The sequence below is a fragment of the Peromyscus leucopus genome, chromosome 8b (genome assembly GCF_004664715.2).
Source record: "Peromyscus leucopus breed LL Stock chromosome 8b, UCI_PerLeu_2.1, whole genome shotgun sequence".
NCBI classification, from domain to species: domain Eukaryota; kingdom Metazoa; phylum Chordata; class Mammalia; order Rodentia; family Cricetidae; genus Peromyscus; species Peromyscus leucopus.
The window spans coordinates 32,956,007-32,974,161 of NC_051086.1; the positions used below are offsets into that span (position 1 = coordinate 32,956,007).

Here is an 18,155-nt window from a genome sequence, read left to right on the forward strand (position 1 = left end):
CTCCCTTCTCTGGCTGGTCTGTGTCTTCAGTTAATTGCTTAAAATAGTATGTGGTGAGCCATCAAGATGGCTCAGTGGGTAAAGGTGCCTGCCATCAAGTCTGATGACCCAGGTTCAGTCCCCGAGCCACACATGGTAGAGGGGAGAACTGACTCCTGCAAATTAACCTCTTATTTCCACATGTGCCGTGACATGTGTACACACGTGTGCACGTGCACACACACATGCTCTCACACATGTTCACACGTACACAAAGTATGCAGGAGGGAAAATTTTTGAGGCTGCAGATTTGTTCTGCCCCACAGTTAATAGTGTAGGGAGATGTGGAGTTCTTAGTTACACATCAGCCCCCTGCAGTCGTGGACGTGGTACCCACCACAGTGGACTTTCTCATGCTCTCTTTACTGTTTCTTTGTAAGTGTCCTTATTCATCTTTGGAAACTTTTAAGATAATGCCTCGATATGGACATTTTCTTACTAATTGAGCCAAGCACGTGGCTCTTTGGTCTGGAAGCATGTTTCTTTAGAGTCCTCTTGGTACTTAGTCTTTCTCAGAAACATTTTAGTCAGCACACCTCTTTTAAAATCTTTAAGTTCTTTCAAAAGTGTTTTTTTCTTGTTGCCTGTGTGCTCTGTCATCTCTGAGTGTAAAAATTCTTAATTATTTTATTACTCAGTGCACTGACTTCCCTCTTCTGAGTTCCCTTTTAATGTGTTTAGTCCTGCCCAGTCATGTGCGAAGCTTTATATAAATGTCTGCCCATCTTTGCCTCTAATCACAAGTAACCTGTGCTTTGGTTCCTTGGCCTGCGAGGTAAGAACTACAAAGATGGAGAAAGCCAGATAGAAACCTGAAGCTGCCTCCTTAGCACACAGCTCAAGAGAATCACTGACCCTTTGAGTGTAGAGATATAGATGTTAGTACCACCATCAAAATCTCAGGGATGCAGGGGTGGGGTCTCCTCTTACGACTCAGTCTAATTCACTTCTCCGGTCCTTGAAGACACTCCATGAATCCTGGAGAATGGCTGTGACCACTACCTAAAGTTGCAGTTACTGTCCTGGTTCAGTATAGATGCTAAAAGTAGTAAGGCCTTGGGACTGACATGTTTATTGTGCAGATGCATTCTTTCTGCTGATTGCAAAAAAGGGTGAGAAACCATTCCCACTTTTGTGGGGTGGATAGTGATGTTCTCTTGCAGTTTTCCCAGCTCTGTGTTAACTCTCCACCTTTACCCTAACATCTGAGGGGATCTGGGTCAGACTCTAGTTACTACCTGGCCTTCACCAAACTCCCCCAAATAGAGGAGGCATGGTAATACCTAGGATCTTCCAGCTCAGCATACACTCAGATCTTGTATGCAGTCATCCCCCCAAAGTTTCCATTCATTCCCCTTTCCCACTGTGAATGGCTTTGTTAACCTATGAGCGAGGACCACAGAAATCCAGACAGTAGACACTTGTCATGATGTGTAGGGTCCTCCTTCCTAGGACATCTCTTCAGTTGGTGGTTCTGTATCTAAGAAGTGAACAAGCAGTAGTGGTGGTTAAGCCAGGATGATACACACACACACACACACACACACACACACACACACACACACAGCTTTCTCTTCTCGCTTGCTTTGGGTCTGTTAGCCACTCCTATGGCTACCATGTTGTAGTAACCATTTCCACAGCCTTCTGCAGGTCTAGCATGACCTGAGGGTCCCCTATCATTGTATCTTTACTTGTGTTTCTTGTTTACTGTGTTTTGGGTGGTCCTCGAGATTTGAAGAGGTAGAACTATCTTGATTCTGCCATCTTGGCACTGAAAATTAGTCTTTCAAGTCACTAGATAGTTTGAGAGTCTGTGGGTGTTGGGGAGAGCTGAGAAACCTCAGTGACCTCTTTACTTCTTTGGCAGACGTCAGTTGCCTCTCACAATCCTGGAGTGACACCTTGCACAGAGCACCAGGAGTCTGGACAGCTATCCAGAGCTGTATTTTTATTACCCCAGTTGTCCAGCAGATGGCAGTAACGTGGAACACTCTTCTTGTCACTACTTTTTGGGGGGGGGGCTGTTCCCCATCCTCTAGGTCTCCTTTGACAGATGAAGGCTGTCGCTGTTGAGTGGTTTCCTGTAGCTGAAGGTTTTCTTTCCTGTGTCCCACCCGGTCCGCAGCCGCTTAGACCAAAGTAAACACACAGAGGCTTATATTAATCAAAACTGCTTGGCCATTAGCTCAGGCTCACTACTGACTAGCTTTTACACTTAAACTCAGCCCATTTCTGTTAATCTATATGTTGCCACATGTTCCATGGCTTTACCTGTGTGCCATTACATGCTGCTCCCTGATGGCAGGCTGGCATCCCCTGCCTCAGCCTTCCTGTTCCTAGAATCTCCTTGTCTGTTTATCCTGCCTATACTTCCTGCCGGGCTACTGGCCAGTCAGCATTTTATTTATCAACCAGTCAGAGCAGCACATACTCACAGCATACAGAACACGCCACAGTAGTTTCCGGTGCTGTGTTTGCCTGTCTTCATTAGTAACGACACACACTCACAGCATACAGAGCATCCCACAGTAGTTTCCGGTGCTGTGTTTGCCTGTCTTCATTAGTAACGACACACACTCACAGCATACAGAGCATCCCACAGTAGTTTCTGGTGCTGTGTTTGCCTGTCTTCATTAGAAACGGCACTCACAGCATACAGAGCATGCCACAGTAGTTTCCGGTGCTGTGTTTGCTCGTCTTCGTTAGAAACGGTGCTGCTGTGCCATCTTTGCTCACGCAGCCTCGATGCGGAGGATGCTGGCCCAAGTACCAACGTATGAAATTGTGTATTTAATATGCTAAACCATTTGTTTTCTAGGATTTGAAGCCTAGCAACATTGTAGTAAAATCAGACTGTACTCTCAAGATTCTTGATTTTGGCCTGGCTCGGACAGCCTGCACCAACTTTATGATGACTCCCTATGTGGTGACTCGCTATTATCGGGCTCCAGAAGTCATCCTGGGCATGGGCTACAAAGAGAATGGTAAGTGTAGTTAGGACCACAGGCATTCAACAGTAAAGTAGTGCTTCCTCGAGGACCATGTGAGATACAGTTTGAGCACCGTGCTGTGTGTAAATGCCTGTAATCCACAGATAAGAAATCATTGATTTTGTATTTCCATTTGTCAAATTACTTTTTCCCCCCAACTCTGACTGTCCTCAAAGTCATAGAACTCTGCCTGCCTCTGCCTCCTGAACGCTGGAGTTAAAGGCGTGTGCTGCCATGCTGGACTTAAAATCTTTCACTTTGGACCAGAGTACCGTGTGCTCACAGGAGTGCAGTACTGACTGAGTGTGCAGCTTTCAGTGGGCACACCCATGTGACCCACAGCCCTGGGACCTGTGTCCCTTGGTCGCCAACACGGCAGACTGGTTTTACTACTTCGTTTTTTTAACCATGACGTGAATGGAACAATACTGTGTTTCCTTTCACGTAAAGCTGATGTTTTTTGACATCAAAAGTTCACTTGCTCTAGCAATGTCAACTAAATATAAGCTAAACTTTAGCCCTGTACAAATATTTGTGATTATTTATAAGAGAAAAGGAAAGAACAATGGAAATTTGCTAAAGTCTTTAGAGATGAGTTTGACTATGAGTTTATATAGGTGCTTTATGGCCTGCTCTGAGAGGCACAATGCCCTCCAGTAGCTGCCTGTGTTCAGCTCTCTCTTCCCTGGCCGAGGCACAAGATTCAGCCAAGCCCCATGCTTGATCCCACACAAGAGGACAGACACCACAGAGCCATGCTCAAGCAACGCCTTGCCCGGAGTCCAGCCCTTCCTCATTGGCTGCCACCTTTCTGCTGTGGCAATTTAGACAATGGTCACTCACATTCAGGGTTAGGATTTTACAGAAGTTCACCTGATGAGTGTTTACTGGGGCTGCCCTTGTTTGGGAGGTGGTTTAGAAACAGAGATGCAAGGCTCTCTGGCTGTTTTTTAATCACCTGATATTTGGTAGTGGACATCTGGTCTGTCGGGTGCATCATGGCAGAAATGGTCCTCCATAAAGTCCTGTTCCCAGGAAGAGACTGTATCCTTCACAGGGAGAGACCCAGCACTTGGCCTTGGAGGCTGGGGTGGGGCTGGGGGAGTGGCCCTGAGAATTTCGTGTTCGTTGGCACTTCCCGTGTCTGGTTTTTTGTTTGTGTGTTCCTTTTTGTTTTCTTTTGTTTTGTTTTGAGGCTGTAGAGTATTGGACTCTGGCACTAAACCACAGATTGCTGCAAACCCGAGACTAAAGTAGAGGTCAGCAGTCATGGTGCTGTGTGAGAAGTTCGCCCACAGTTGTGTGTCTAGTACACTGTTAGAGTTCTTTTTCTCTCACTTTTGTTTTGTTCATGACACTTCATAATTTTATCATTTCATTTTATTTTCAGTTGATATCTGGTCAGTGGGTTGCATCATGGGAGAGCTGGTGAAAGGTTGTGTGATATTCCAAGGCACTGACCGTATCCTTCCCCAGGACCTTGACCTTGGCCATGATTTCCATGCCAAGGGCAGCATGGTTGCGCCTACTTACTGAACTCTCAGAAGGAACTGTGGGGATGCAGACTGTGTACTCAGGGGTCTTCGTTACACTTGCTAAATTAGTGTCACAGATCAAGTGGTTCAGTTTTGCATTTCTTTTTACTCAAATACCTGTGACAGTTTTATAAGGCTTAGAGTTAAGCTAAACCAGTCATATTAGCTCTTTTATCAGACACAGCTGGATGTGTGAAAGTATTTCTCTTTGGTCAATATATTCTGATATTTAAGTGGAAATACTATTTTATAAAATAGTTCATTCCATTAATTAACTGGGAAAGGTGCAGTCTAAATTTAATAGGCTATCATGCATGTGTGATTTAAGTCATATATGATTTTGTTAGTAACTGGTATGATGTCAGGGCTGCAGCAGACTCAACTGAAACAGTTAGATGAAAATTGTGTCAGGATCGGTACATTACACTTTCTCGTTTGTTGCTTTGTTGACATTTCATAGACATTTCTAAAGACTCCAGGCAGAGGGGTATCTGTGGCACTGGGGAAGGTGAATTTAAACCCAAAAGATGACTCGTGCGTGGTCAGCAAGTCCTGTCAGCATGGAGGGTAAAGGGGGCAGACAGCACAGCACAGTCTCTCCCTTTGTGCATTCTCCATCTTCCGCATTCTGTGCACTAACATGCTTCTTCATGTGTGCTTCCCATCTGTGTTCTAACCCATAGATCTTCATGGCTCTTTGATTTTGTTTGTGCTGTGAAAGCTTGTAGTGACCGCTGTCTGGTAGCAGACCCATAGGTCAAGGGAACAGGCTCTGCAGTCAGGGTTTGGAGTGAGTGTACGTCACAAAGAGTGCTCTACTTTTTATAATCTCGTGAAAAACACTTTCTTTTTTTTTTTTTTTTTTTGCTTCCCAGCACAGGTCATACATTTTATTCCATATTCTTTTTTTTCTCTAGTATTTTTTTTATTTATTTTACAATACTATTTAGTTCTACATAATAGCCACAGATTCCCTTGTTCTCTCCCTTCCTGCCCCCTCCCCTTCCCCCCAGCCCACCCCGCATTCCCACCTCCTCCAGATCAAGGTCTCCCCCAAGGACTGGGATCGACCTGATAGACTCAGTCCAGGCAGGTCCAGTCCCCTCCTCCCAGATTGAGCCAAGCGTCCCTGCATAAGTCCCAGGTTTCAAACAGCTAACTCATGCAACGAGCCCAGGACCTGGTACCACTGCCTAGATGCCTCCCAAACAGATCAAGCCAATCGACTGTCTCACCTATTCAGAGGGCCTGATCCAGTTGGGGCCCCTCAGCCTTTGGTTCATAGTTCATGTGTTTCCATTCATTTGGTTATTTGTGCCTGTGCTTTATCCAACCTTGTTTCAACAATTCTCGCTCATATAAACCCTTTTCTTTCTCACTAATTAGACTCCCAGCGCTCCACCAGGGGCCTAACCGTGGATGTCTGCATCCAGATTCCTCAGTCCTTGGATGGGTTTATGGCACAACTATTAGGGTGTTTGGCCATCCCATCACCAGAGTAGGTCAGTCCCGGCTGTCTCTCGACCATTGCCAGCAGTCTTTTGTGGGGGTATCTTTGTGGATTTCTGTGGGCCTCTTTAGCTCTTTGTTTCTTCCTTTTCTCATGTGGTCTTCGTTTACCATGGTCTCCTATTCCTTGTTCTCCCTCTCTTTTCTTGATCCAGCTAGGATCTCCCGCTCTCTTTCCCTCGACCCTCGCCTTCATTGCTCCCACTCATGTCCAGGCTATTCATGTAGATCTCATCCATTTTTCCATGTCTTTCTTGGGGTCCCGTTTTCCAGGTAGCCTCACTGGTGATGTGGAAAAGCACTTTCTTAAAATATGAATGAATTCCTCGCAACATGAGCTTAGAGTGAAATCTTTTATTCCACTCATTTTGTATTTATCATTCTTTACATTTTCCTCATAGGTTATAAAATATGCAAAATTAAATATAGCATTTTATTTTGCTCTAATAATTTCCCTGGCATTTTTTCCATAACTTTACCTTGGATTTATCTGTTCCAAGTTATAAATAAGCCTTTATTTTGGAAGTAAAATCAACTAAGGAAAAGTTGAGGTGTTCTGAAGCCAATGACTTAGAAACACTATGTGGACTTGTGATGGGTGGTTACTATGATGGGCTGCAAATGGCAGTTAAGATTAAATTTGTGCCAGTTCTTATTTGTTTTCTACCTTTTTTTTTTCCATTAAGAATTACTTTTCCTGCTGGGTAGTGGTGGTGCATGCCTTTAATCCCAGCACTTGGGAGTCAGAGGCAGGTGGATCTCTGAGTTCAAGGCCAGCCTGGTCTACAAAATGAGATCCAGGACAGCCGAGGCTACACATAGAAACCCTGTCTCTACAAAACAAAAAACAAAAAAAGAATTTTTCCAAAAAGCAAAAATAAATGAAAAAATATATGTACTTTTGGGTACACTTTAATAATTTTAAATTATATTTTAAAATACTTCATGTATTAACATGTTACAATAGTTGATGTTTTATATATAAGGTCACCTAAAGTGCTTTAAAGTCACACAGAAATTAACATCATTTTCTAAAGAAAGTTTTGCTCACTTTTTCAAAGATTAGACTGAAAATTTGGGTGATATAAGAAGGCTCCAGAAACCCAGTTGAGGTTCTCTAGAGGTTTGCCTGTGATCTCAGCAAAAAAGTAGCTGCTGTCCTCACTGTGGCTTCTGAGAAGGAAAACGCTTCAGCCTGGCTACCTGGAGCCCAGGTTCAGACGGCTCCATGGCAGCTGTGCCTCCTGGAGAAACTCAGGCCTCTCTGGGCCATGGCTTCCTATTTTTTTAAATGAAAGACCTGTGTTCTAGCCACCTAAAAGGCCCACCGTGCTTTCCCAGGTAAACCCGACTCCCACCCCATGCCATCTTCCTGCCGTCTATCAAAACGGCCCCGTAGCACATATATATATATATATATATATATATATATATATATATATAGAGAGAGAGAGAGAGAGAGAGAGAGAGAGAGCGCCTACCCGTTTCTAGGTGCTGCTTCATCCAAGTGAGGGTGTAAAAGGCTCACTGCCCAACTTAGGAAAAGAGGAGACACTGCAGAGGCTGTTAGTCACCCAGAAAGAGATGGTGGGGGCTCACGCCAGACCATGGGTTGTCCCTGGAGTCTGCTCTGAGCGTGTAACCTTCAAATGACTTTGTGGATTCGGAGTATCTAATCTATCAAGTGTGCAGTTCAAGGCAAAGATCTGAAATACAAAAAGGAATATGGAAATCATTGGTCTGTTGATAGCACTGAAACCTTGAGCTGGTCCTAAGCATTGACGAGATGAACAAAGGATCAGGGACTAAGGAAAAGGAGGAAGGACTCAGAACTGACCATTGGATTTAGTGGTTGCCCCTGGCAACCTTAATGGAAACAGTTTTCAAAATGACTGGGGAGGGAATCCCGATGAGAGTATGTTTAGGAGAGGATAAGGAGAGAAGAAATAGATACAGGAATCAGTCAACAGGCTAGGGTGTCAGAGGAAAGTGGTTGTTGTTAACATGGAAGAGAGCATCGTGTAAGAGAGCATCATGTCTGCATGATGACAGAAGGTTCCAGTAGAGATCAGGTTGGGGGTGGAGCAGCAGGAAATAAGAATAAGAGACCCTCATCCTTCAGTAGGTGAGAGGGAAGGTAGGTGGGCTTGGCTTTTAGCCAGAAGCCCAGATGGTTCCCAGTGGTAAGTGGCACAGAGATATGGGGGTGGGGGCATCACATTGCTCTTAGGATTAGTCTTCACGGTGAGGAATGAGTATAAGGAAGAGGTGTTAAAAGTGTACGGAAAGAGGGATAATATGAGCCAGGTCCCTGTTCTGGCTAAGCAACTAAATAAAAATGTGTGCATAATCCCAGTTCATCAAAGTGTATGAAAGGAGAAGAGAAGGAGAGCACTCAGGATCTCACCCTCTGAACCCATTTCCTGCGTAGGTCCTCCAAATGAGCACCCTGGGTGTGTGTGGCTGGCCCTAGGCGATGTTCAGTGGTGTGAATGCATATTCTGAGAAAGCCTGTCACTTTCCAAGCTCCTGCTTATGTGATTTCTTAGCTTGCATTGTCTCCTGTGACTGTTTACAGCTTCAGTGTCACTTTGCACAGACATTGTCCCCGCCACCCTCAGTCTGATGAACACCTGAGAGCTAGGCAAAGCTGGTGTCACCTTGAGAGGGCAGTACACACTGACTGACACCCAGGTCATGTACGGCGAAAGGAGGGAACAGCACATCACTAGATGCTGACGGCATGGGCCGTGCCAATCACACAGAACGGTCTCTGAAAGCACCATTGTCCAAGGCAGTTTCAGGAGGGAATGTGGTCTGTGGGGAAGGCCAGAGCCTGGACCCTGCCCCTTCCTCTCCATGCTTCTCTTGGTCAGCCTGTCTCACAGGTTCTGCTGCCCAGCCATGAGAGAGGTCACATGGTCTCTCGAGCTCTTCTCTCCTTCAGAGACCTGTGAGTCTGTGGTAGCTTTAGTATGAAAATTGATTTCAGTTTGCTTATGTAATATTTATTTATTTCATGTTTAATCATATCATAGGTTAAATCATTTTTGTCATAATTTTATTTTGAATTATAACAGAAAAAACATAGATTATGTTGATTTAATGAACCATGATCATAGTTTTTAAGATGCAGAGAATAAGAATTTTTGTTAAGTAATTTAGAAACCCAAACCTTATTTAAATATTATTCCAAAATGTTTTTGCTGATCCTGTGGGGTGGCCTAGTTACTTACTTGTCCGTATAAATATAATTTTCCTTTGCATGATGGTATTGTATGTATTATGACTGTGAAGCATTTCAGCTGTATTTTCCTCAAGAGAATCCTTAGATATTGATCAGTGGAATAAAGTTATTGAACAGCTAGGAACACCATCCGCAGAGTTCATGAAGAAACTTCAGCCAACCGTGAGGAATTATGTGGAAAACAGGCCAAAGTACCCTGGAATCAAATTTGAAGAGCTCTTTCCAGATTGGATATTTCCATCAGAATCGGAACGAGACAAAATAAAAAGTAAGGCATTCTTTTATGCTACACTTGTTTCTCTAATGTTTGAACTGTAAAACCCATGTATGTTAGGAAGGACCGGAACTGAAACCCTGAAATAGAGTCTCTTACTGACATCCAAAGGTACCACAGAGTGAAAACTTAAAAGGCCAAGAGTCTTGACCTTGCTAAAACAGGGTCAAAAAATCTGGCCAAAATTAAAATGTCCAGACCATTCTGGACAGCCCTGAGGTTGTGGTGAGAAGATGGCTGCAAGTATGAGGACTTGAGTTTGTGTCTCCAGTGTCACACAGAAAGCACAGGCGTGGCTGTATGGGCCTGCAACACCCCACGCCCTGGGGTTGACACAGCTAGATCCTGGGGGCTCGCTGACCAGTCGGTCTGGCTGCATCTGAGTTCCAGTTCAGTGAGAGACCCTGTCCTAAAGAATGAAGGGGAGAGCAATAGAGAAAGTCACCTGACTCCTCCTCTAGCCTCAGAGTACATGGTACCCACACACTCAAAACGTTCATGTGGGCGCATGTGCACACACACACACACACACACACACACACACACACACACACACACCCCTCATTGTGATGTCAGTGGTCCGAATTCAAACATTTTCAAATATAAAGAACACTTCAGGAAGGATTCTAGACAGAAACTGTTGAGTGTGGTTCAGTGGGAAAGGCCCTCCCCACCCTTCTGTGCCCTTCCTAGTATGTGCTCACCTGAGAAAAAACAAGGATTTTGCTTTCCTCTACCCCAGGGTGAGCAGCACCTTGGTCAGAAAGCCCCAGTCTTTCCTTGGCTGTGTATGTTGTGAACTTTTCATTGCTGAGACCTCATTGAGCCTTCTGCTTAATTAAATTGAGCTTGTTTTTTTTCCTAGCTACTAACCTCTAGATTGAAAACAAAAAGTGTATGCTGTCAGCATTGTGTACAGTTAGGCAAAGCAGCCGGGCGGTGGTGGCGCACGCCTTTAATCCCAGCACTCGGGAGGCAGAGGCAGGCGGATCTCTGTGAGTTCGAGGCCAGCCTGGTCTCCAAAGCGAGTTCCAGGAAAGGCTCAAAGCTACACAGAGAAACCCTGTGTCAAAAAAACAAACAAAAAAAAAAAAAAAAAAAACAAAAAATACAGTTAGGCAAAGCAGAGAAACCTGTGAAGCAAGCTGTGCTCTGGGACTGGGTACTGTGAAGGTTTTTACATTGTTCTACTGCGACACAAAAGAAGAAGCCTCTTGGCACTCCATGTCCACACCCCTGGCAGTGCCACCCTGAGAGGTGCTTGCCATCTTCTCTGCTGTGACCTCGTAGCTTCAGGTCATCTGGACCCTGCTCTGAGGCTGCCCCCCCAGTGCCTTCATCTCACACACTCAAAGCCTGGTCTTTAACAGTGGCCGTTGGACTTTTTAAAGGTTGTGAGCTGTGTTGATCTGGAACCCCTTAAACATTTCCTGCAGTCAGCGTATCTCTGTACCCTCCACTCTCACAGTTGGTTCTTTATTGTGTGGTTTCCTCTTTTCCATGGTAGCAATGTAAGTACGTCATTTGTTTGCACCCTAGCAAGTCAAGCCAGAGATCTGTTATCGAAAATGTTAGTGATCGATCCTGACAAGCGGATCTCTGTGGACGAAGCCTTGCGTCACCCGTATATTACTGTTTGGTATGACCCCGCTGAAGCAGAAGCGGTAAGTGTCTGTCTGGACAAGATGTCTATGTAGAGGGCTTACTTTTATAGCCAGGGCCCACTGTCTTTGGATTTTCTCTCTGTTAGTCCAAAATGGCTACACGAGGATAGCGGTTGTTGATTTTAGGGCCCTCACTTCAGGAATAGAAGAAGTACTATCTGAAGGCTAGGTCGGTACCCGGGGCACTTGCTGGGGCTGTGGCTACAGAGTTTGAGCACTCAGGAGTGCACCGGAGTGTGTCGTGGAGGTCTAGATGGCCTCTGCAAAGCTGACATGCGATAATAACGCATGAGACGTCTGCTTCAGGCCTGGTACTAGGCAATGGGCTTTGTGTATATCTTATTCAGACCTTCAAATCAGAGAGGCTGAGTGCTTCCCAAGTGACGCACTAGCTCACGCCTCCCCGCTGCATCGAGGCACCTCTTCCTCCCATCTGATTTTCACGGCCTCACTTGTGTGAATGAGCTTTAGCTATGAGTAAAATAATAACACTGCGGGGCATTTACTTCATGCCAGCTGTGGAACACACTGCTGTGTCCTGGGTGTAGATTTCACTGCTGGATTTATAAACAGCCAGTTGTGGAATGTTCCATTCCACAGTTGTGAGCTGTGGCTTGGGCATGGGTGTCCTGTCAAAAAGAATTGTAAACTAAAGTGTGTTCTGAGAAAGTACCACACCTCACTCTGCTCCCACACAGCCTTGTCCCGGGGAACCTCAAGCTGCCTATGGTTATTAATTTTGTAATTTCCTTTGGGCTATGTTTGCAGAGCATTTTGAGGTCATATGATTATTGAGGTTTATTATTTATAGCTTGCCTTTGGTTAACTAAACTGATAAAATATATTATGCTTACAAGAAAAATTTCACATGTTAATTAAGCTAAATCCATGTTATAAGTAGATGTTATCTACATATTAAGTACATTAATATCTACATATTAAAACATTCTAAGTAGTGTTATCTGTCCATCATGCCCCATCAGTTTTGAGCTATTGACCTGACATGTCATTTAATTTTCAGCCACCACCTCAAATTTATGATGCGCAGTTGGAAGAAAGAGAGCATGCAATTGAAGAGTGGAAAGGTAAAGCAGCGTATTTTGACCCTTACTTATGGCATTCTCATAGTCCTACAGAACCTGCTTTTACTTAAATTTGATACTAGCCTCTTGGGAAGGACCTTGAGACCCAGAAGCCCCAATGTCTTCTCTCTCCACTTCCCAGCTGAGGAAGAGTGTGACTCTAGCAGTGTTAGAGTAGAACATGTGTGATATCTTAGTTTGTTTCAGGTGAAACACAAGGACTTTCCATGATCACATACTGACGTGTGGCTGTGAAGTCAGTAAGTGTGTTAGCTTCATCTTGATAGCATGGGAGTTCATGGAGCGAACCCAATGGACAGGCTATACTTCCTACAGAGATGCCTGTCTAAGCAGGTGTGTGGGAGCCCAGCTGAGGGACATGTCTTTGTCTATTAAGGCATATAGTTTTATGTTTTAAATCTAGTTTGAAGGAAATTGCCAAAAAAGGCAAGAAGATATCACTAGCACTTTAAGATGAGCCCCACAGCCTCAGTGAACTAAGCTGGTTAACAAAGAAACCAGACTTCAGAGTTTTCATCCAGAAGCAGTGTCATTAGGAACTAAGGCCACAGTCAGTACAGGCCAACATTGATCAGGGCCTTTCCAGACTGGCATGCCAGTGACCCACACATGTACATACTCATCATGGCAATGCTCACAGTGTATGCTTGCGGTATGCTGATGTAACCCCCTAATAACTTACGTGGTAGCCAAAGGAAGTTGAGGAATCCTGGTGTCCCAGGATGGCTCCAGCGGTGTAGAGGCAGAGTTCAAGTACAGGGGAAGCACAGCATCGTAACTTCTGTTTCTCTTTGAAGAACTAATTTACAAAGAAGTGATGGACTGGGAAGAAAGAAGCAAGAATGGTGTAAAGGACCAGCCTTCAGGTTGGTGATTGCTTTGCTTTTGTTGGCTAATGTTTTGTCTACTCCATGTTTATAAACGGCAACGATGTGTTAATGCCACTTGGGCCACCGTAGTGTGACACAGCCCCTGATGCAGTCACTTTGTTGAGGAGGCAGGCCATAACTGACTGCCTTTGAAACATTTCCGTTGGGACTCGCAGCACATGCTGTCTGCTGTTTAGAGAGAAAGAGACTGGATTTGCAGACTTTAAAATATGTGGCCCTCTTTGCATTGATCCCGTCCAGTTCAGAAAAAGGAGGGCGTTTGTGCAGACCTAAGATCCTGCAAGTTTTATTTTTGTTCAGGCCACACTAACACATGGGTAGTAGGAAATAGGATAGCTTTATTTATCTTTGAAATTAAAAAAAAAAACAGTTTTTAAACTTATTAAACAAAAATAAAAAATAAAATTCATGGCAAGCACTGACCTTTTTTTTGGGTATATATTTCAGAAAGCATTTTTATCACAAAAGATTTATTTGAATCATGATGCTTTTTTCCTGTAGACATGGTATGTCTGTTGTAAATGAAATGTCCCATGACATTTAAATCCCACTCAGGCTTAAGCCTCCAGTGGTAATTGTAGGATAAATTCATCCATTTCTTTGTAAGGTATGTTTGAAGTCAGCGGGTATATCTTTTAAGTAATCAACATAATCATATGTGACCACATACACATTGCCACAGGAAAGAAAAAGAGAATATTGTAGGGAGAGCCAAGACTGTTTGGAAACTGAACCAAAGAAGGACCCAGTGAAAAATCCAGAAGCTCAAAAGTGTAGTTGACCGGTTTCTTAGCTCTTGGTTTCTTGATCATTAGAATCAGGAAACTGCACAGCACAGAGTCATGAAGTGGCCTGGAGCCCCATGCCTGCTGTGCGGGATGATGCTGTGCGGGATGATGCTGTGCGGGATGGACGCTGCGCCTCGGTTTTATTCCGTGTGGTTCTCTTAGCACAGATGCAGCAGTAAGCAGCAAGACCGCCCCTTCGCAGTCCACGCCTTCGCAGTCGTCATCCATCAACGACATCTCGTCCATGTCCACTGAGCACACGCTGGCCTCAGACACGGACAGCAGTCTCGACGCCTCCACAGGACCCCTTGAAGGCTGCCGATGATCTGTTGGAGACAGTGCGCTTATCTGTGAAGGAACTCTCGCTTCCATGGCCCCGAAGCACATGGGAGTTGATGGAACCAAACTGAAAACTCCATGTTCTGCATGTAAGAAACACGATGCCTTGCCCCCCTGCTCAGTTCCAATAGGATTGCCTGCTTAGACTATAAAACGAGGCAGACTGTGTCTGGAGAAAAAGTACAAACCACACTGTTAGACATTTTGTTCAAGGTCATTTCAGGTGAGCAATTAGAATAGATGAGTTTCTTTTCCAAGTTGTGTGGTGTCCGTGGTGACAGCTCATGTGTAACCGTGGGAACTCGTATGCATGTGACCACAAATGCTTGCTTGAACTTGCCCATGTAGCACTTTGGGAATCAGTATTTAAATGCCAAATAATCTTCCAGGTAGTTCTGCTTCTAGAATAATCTCTTAATCCTCTTTAGTAATTTGGTGTCTGTCCACAAAAAAAATAGATTTATGTGTATTAATTGGCCACCGTCATATTATCATATCTTACCCACTTTTATGGTATGATTTATTCTATCTTTTGTATTTCAGAAGGAATATAATTAAATTTATTTAATAAATAAAAATACAGCTTTTCTTAAATTTGTGATGTTTTGGGCTGAGAATTACCGCTGCTAAAACCAAGTTCTTTATATAGACACTCTGTGTCCTTTAAACTACCCACTGTGGGATAACTTTACATACAGCTTTTCTGCATGACAAAATTTCCAGTTGTATTTCGTGCTGCTTAAGACATATGTCACCTTGAATCTTGCCCACGCATCTCCTTTCTCTTGGTCCTCTGGACATGGATTTAGAATCCTGCATATCACAAAGCACCCATCTCAACAGAATGCTGGCAGCAGAGATTCCTGAACCCACTGCCTGGTGTTGGCCTAGAGCTGACAGCGGCCTCTCCAGAACAGCCAATGAGCAGTGTTTCCCTCCACAGAGCCCGCCCATTCTTTGCTGCCCTCTCTTTATTCAAGGTGAAAGGTGATTGGGTCTCACAGCCTTTCCTTCTATAGCATTACCTCCTAAACTTTCTTTCTCACTGACAGAAGCCACGTCCAGCAAGAGCACGTGGTCTCTAAGGAGACCAGGCTCACTCACAATGCCTGTTTGCTGCTGCCATTTTCCATTTTGTGGAGGCATTTCCTTTTCCTAAGGGAAATCCATGAATGTTCTGGAAACATTCTTCAGGAGAATAAGAAGAAATACCCTAGAAAGTAGCCACTCTTGAATATTTTCTGATTTAAAACTGCTCACCTGAAATCGATACTTTCAGATCCTGGTCTGTAAATTACTCAGGATGTAGTAAGATGCTGAGTGTTCTGTGCTGCAGAAATGGAGTTGGGATGGTCATACCTTGGCTACCTGTGCTCAGAGTGTTTTCTTCCTCGAGCTTATTTTGTTAACAATTCATATCTTGTGTTCAATTGCTTTGGGAGCTATGGAGTGTGTTCTGGGAGGAAATTTGATAAGAACTTTTATGAAAAGTACATCTGATGCAGGACTCTGTCTGCACCACTTGTGTCCTAATGGTGGGTCTGATCACTGGAACCTTCAGTGAACAAAATTCATCTTGAAGTAAGGACTAGCTTTCTATCATGTATGGACACTTCTAGGTACAAAGTGGAAATGCCAGTGTGGGCGAGGCAGAAACACCTGTTTATGGCTTCAGGTTATTTAGACCCTGGAAGCCAGAAGTCACAGGTATGAATGTTACCACTCTACATATGTAAACATCTTACAGTTACAGCCTTCTCTCTGAGGCACATTCTTTTCAAAGACTTCACTAAGACTGTCTTGAAGAGAGGAAGTATAGAAAGTGAGCTTTTAAGCTGCACTGTCTGCCTCCACTGTAAAGGGAGCATGCTATGATAGAGATTTGTCCAGGGTCCCACTGACGGGAGACACCCATAAGTGGAGCAGCTTTCTGCTCTCCCCTTACTCTGCGTATCCAATGAGCCTGTTGTGGATGGAGCCTGTGCTGCTGTGGACAGGTCTCATGCAGAGACCCTCTTCCATCAGGCAAGTGCACCTATGACTGGCCACAGAGCTCCAAAGAAATACCTCACCCCAGTTTCAGGGTCCTCCCTCCTGAGCCTAGATTCGCCAGGGTCCTGGGACAATGCAAATGGTTTCGAACTGACCTCTGCAGGCGAACGCCGAAGGTGGATGAAGAACTGAGAAATGTGCTCAACTTTTTCATCTTTTCTATTTTATTTTTGTAATTTATATTGTACACACCCTGGAAGTCACTATTTTGGACATGTATTTTTATAAACCAGGTAATTGATGATTATCTGGAATTTGCACTAGGTTAGTTTTTGTTGTTGTTGTTATTGTTGGCTTAGTTTTCAGCCAAAAGTGGAATGACTGCCCTTGCAGGTCTGTCCCTTTCAAGCACAGGTCTGGAGGGCAGACATGTCCAGCCAGGGGAGGAGAGCGGCCTCAGAACACAGGCTGCAGAGTGCCTCGCAGCTTTGGGCCTGCAATTGGAGCCAGGCTGTGCTCTCCTCTTTAGAACACAAAGCCCAGAGCCCTTGTGTTAGAAGGAGAAAGCCCTCCATAGGCCCTTGCTGACAGCCAGGGTCTGCATCTAAAACAAAAACACAACACTGGTGTCATCTGGGCTGAGCGATGTGTGAGTCCTAACAGTGGTGTATGAGTTTGTCTGGTTAGTTTCTGATGTGACTCCTCCGGCGTCTCATGCTGGTAGTAAATACAGGTGTGACCTTTCAAATTGCATATCTCAAAAGTAACATTGCCTAATGTTTTATAATAAAATATATTATGTGTGTTTTGATTGGTGGAAAGTAATACAAGCTACATTTTAAAAGAGAAATGTACAGCATGTCCAGTTCCTGTGTGTTTTAAAGTGACAGTTGACTGTATCTTTCCACATCACCATTTTGATTACAAACTTAACACAAGTAGATGTTGAAGTGTCGTGATTTCAGACATCCACAAGTGTTTTCACATCCAAAGTAAGACTACTGCTCTGTTAGTTCTCACGGAAAGGCTTTCTGCAAATCCCTGTATCTGTTTTCAAAACGATGGCAGTAAGTTTAAAAATTGTATAATATGCTCAGAATATTGGTGAAGGTTTCTTCTCACAAGATGTAACCAGGAGAACCTGCCAAGCTGTCTCTATTTATGTCTTAACGCCTTAACTGTGCCTGCGTGCTTGTAATTTTGTGCACGGGATGAGCCGGTCTCACTCACCTGTTTCCAAACACTGAGGACACTTGAAACTTCAAACCACAGGAGCAGCAGGCCTCCCGAGGCTCGCTCTCTTTCTCTGTCAGAACCAGAACCAGTGAGGATAGTCAGCACCGGCCTTGGTGTTAAGGTCCAGATCGGGAAATTCTCCTGGCCTACCATCTCTCAATATAGACAGCTCCAGCATCGTTTATTAGCTGAGGTGGTCTGTGTAGATAGTTTGATGGGGTTTTGGTTTTTGTAGTAGGAGTACTTGTATGTAAAAGTAGTGTGTGGTCAGCTACTCAGCACTGTTCTGAAGAGTGTCTGCTCCTGTGAATTTAAGCAGAAGGTTACCTTTGACAATAAGGTAGTGGTTTGGTATCTTTTTGTTGTTGTCATTTTGAATCACCAGTCAGCAGCAACATCAGTAATGGGGTGGCAGGGTGGTGAGTCACATCCCTTGCAGCTAAATGTCACCATGATGTAAAAGGAATACTCCGTTACAACCAGTGGGAACTGGTCCCATGCTATGCCGCAAAGCCTTGAACTGCCCGCTTCTCCGTGATTTAAAAACCC

The 18,155-nt window shown here is 44.3% G+C and overlaps 1 protein-coding gene across 7 annotated transcripts in view; it reads left to right on the plus strand.

The window, feature by feature from the left end:
• The window catches only part of Mapk9 (mitogen-activated protein kinase 9), a 45,803-nt gene extending 28,490 nt beyond the window's left edge, over positions 1 to 17,313 (plus strand). For 3 of the 7 annotated variants that reach the window (XM_028855031.2, XM_028855033.2, XM_028855034.2), the window contains 7 exons: positions 2,858 to 3,023; positions 4,420 to 4,491; positions 9,406 to 9,588; positions 11,134 to 11,258; positions 12,280 to 12,343; positions 13,159 to 13,227; positions 14,207 to 17,313. In XM_028855031.2, the coding sequence (XP_028710864.1) occupies positions 2,858 to 3,023; positions 4,420 to 4,491; positions 9,406 to 9,588; positions 11,134 to 11,258; positions 12,280 to 12,343; positions 13,159 to 13,227; positions 14,207 to 14,364 (837 nt within the window). In that variant the 3' untranslated portion in view covers positions 14,365 to 17,313. Of the gene's footprint in view, positions 1 to 2,857; positions 3,024 to 4,001; positions 4,074 to 4,419; positions 4,492 to 9,405; positions 9,589 to 11,133; positions 11,259 to 12,279; positions 12,344 to 13,158; positions 13,228 to 14,201 lie in introns of all 7 variants that reach the window. The other 4 variants (XM_028855032.2, XM_028855035.2, XM_028855037.2 and 1 more) reach the window with 3 other exon arrangements.
• Positions 17,314 to 18,155: the final 842 nt, after the last annotated feature.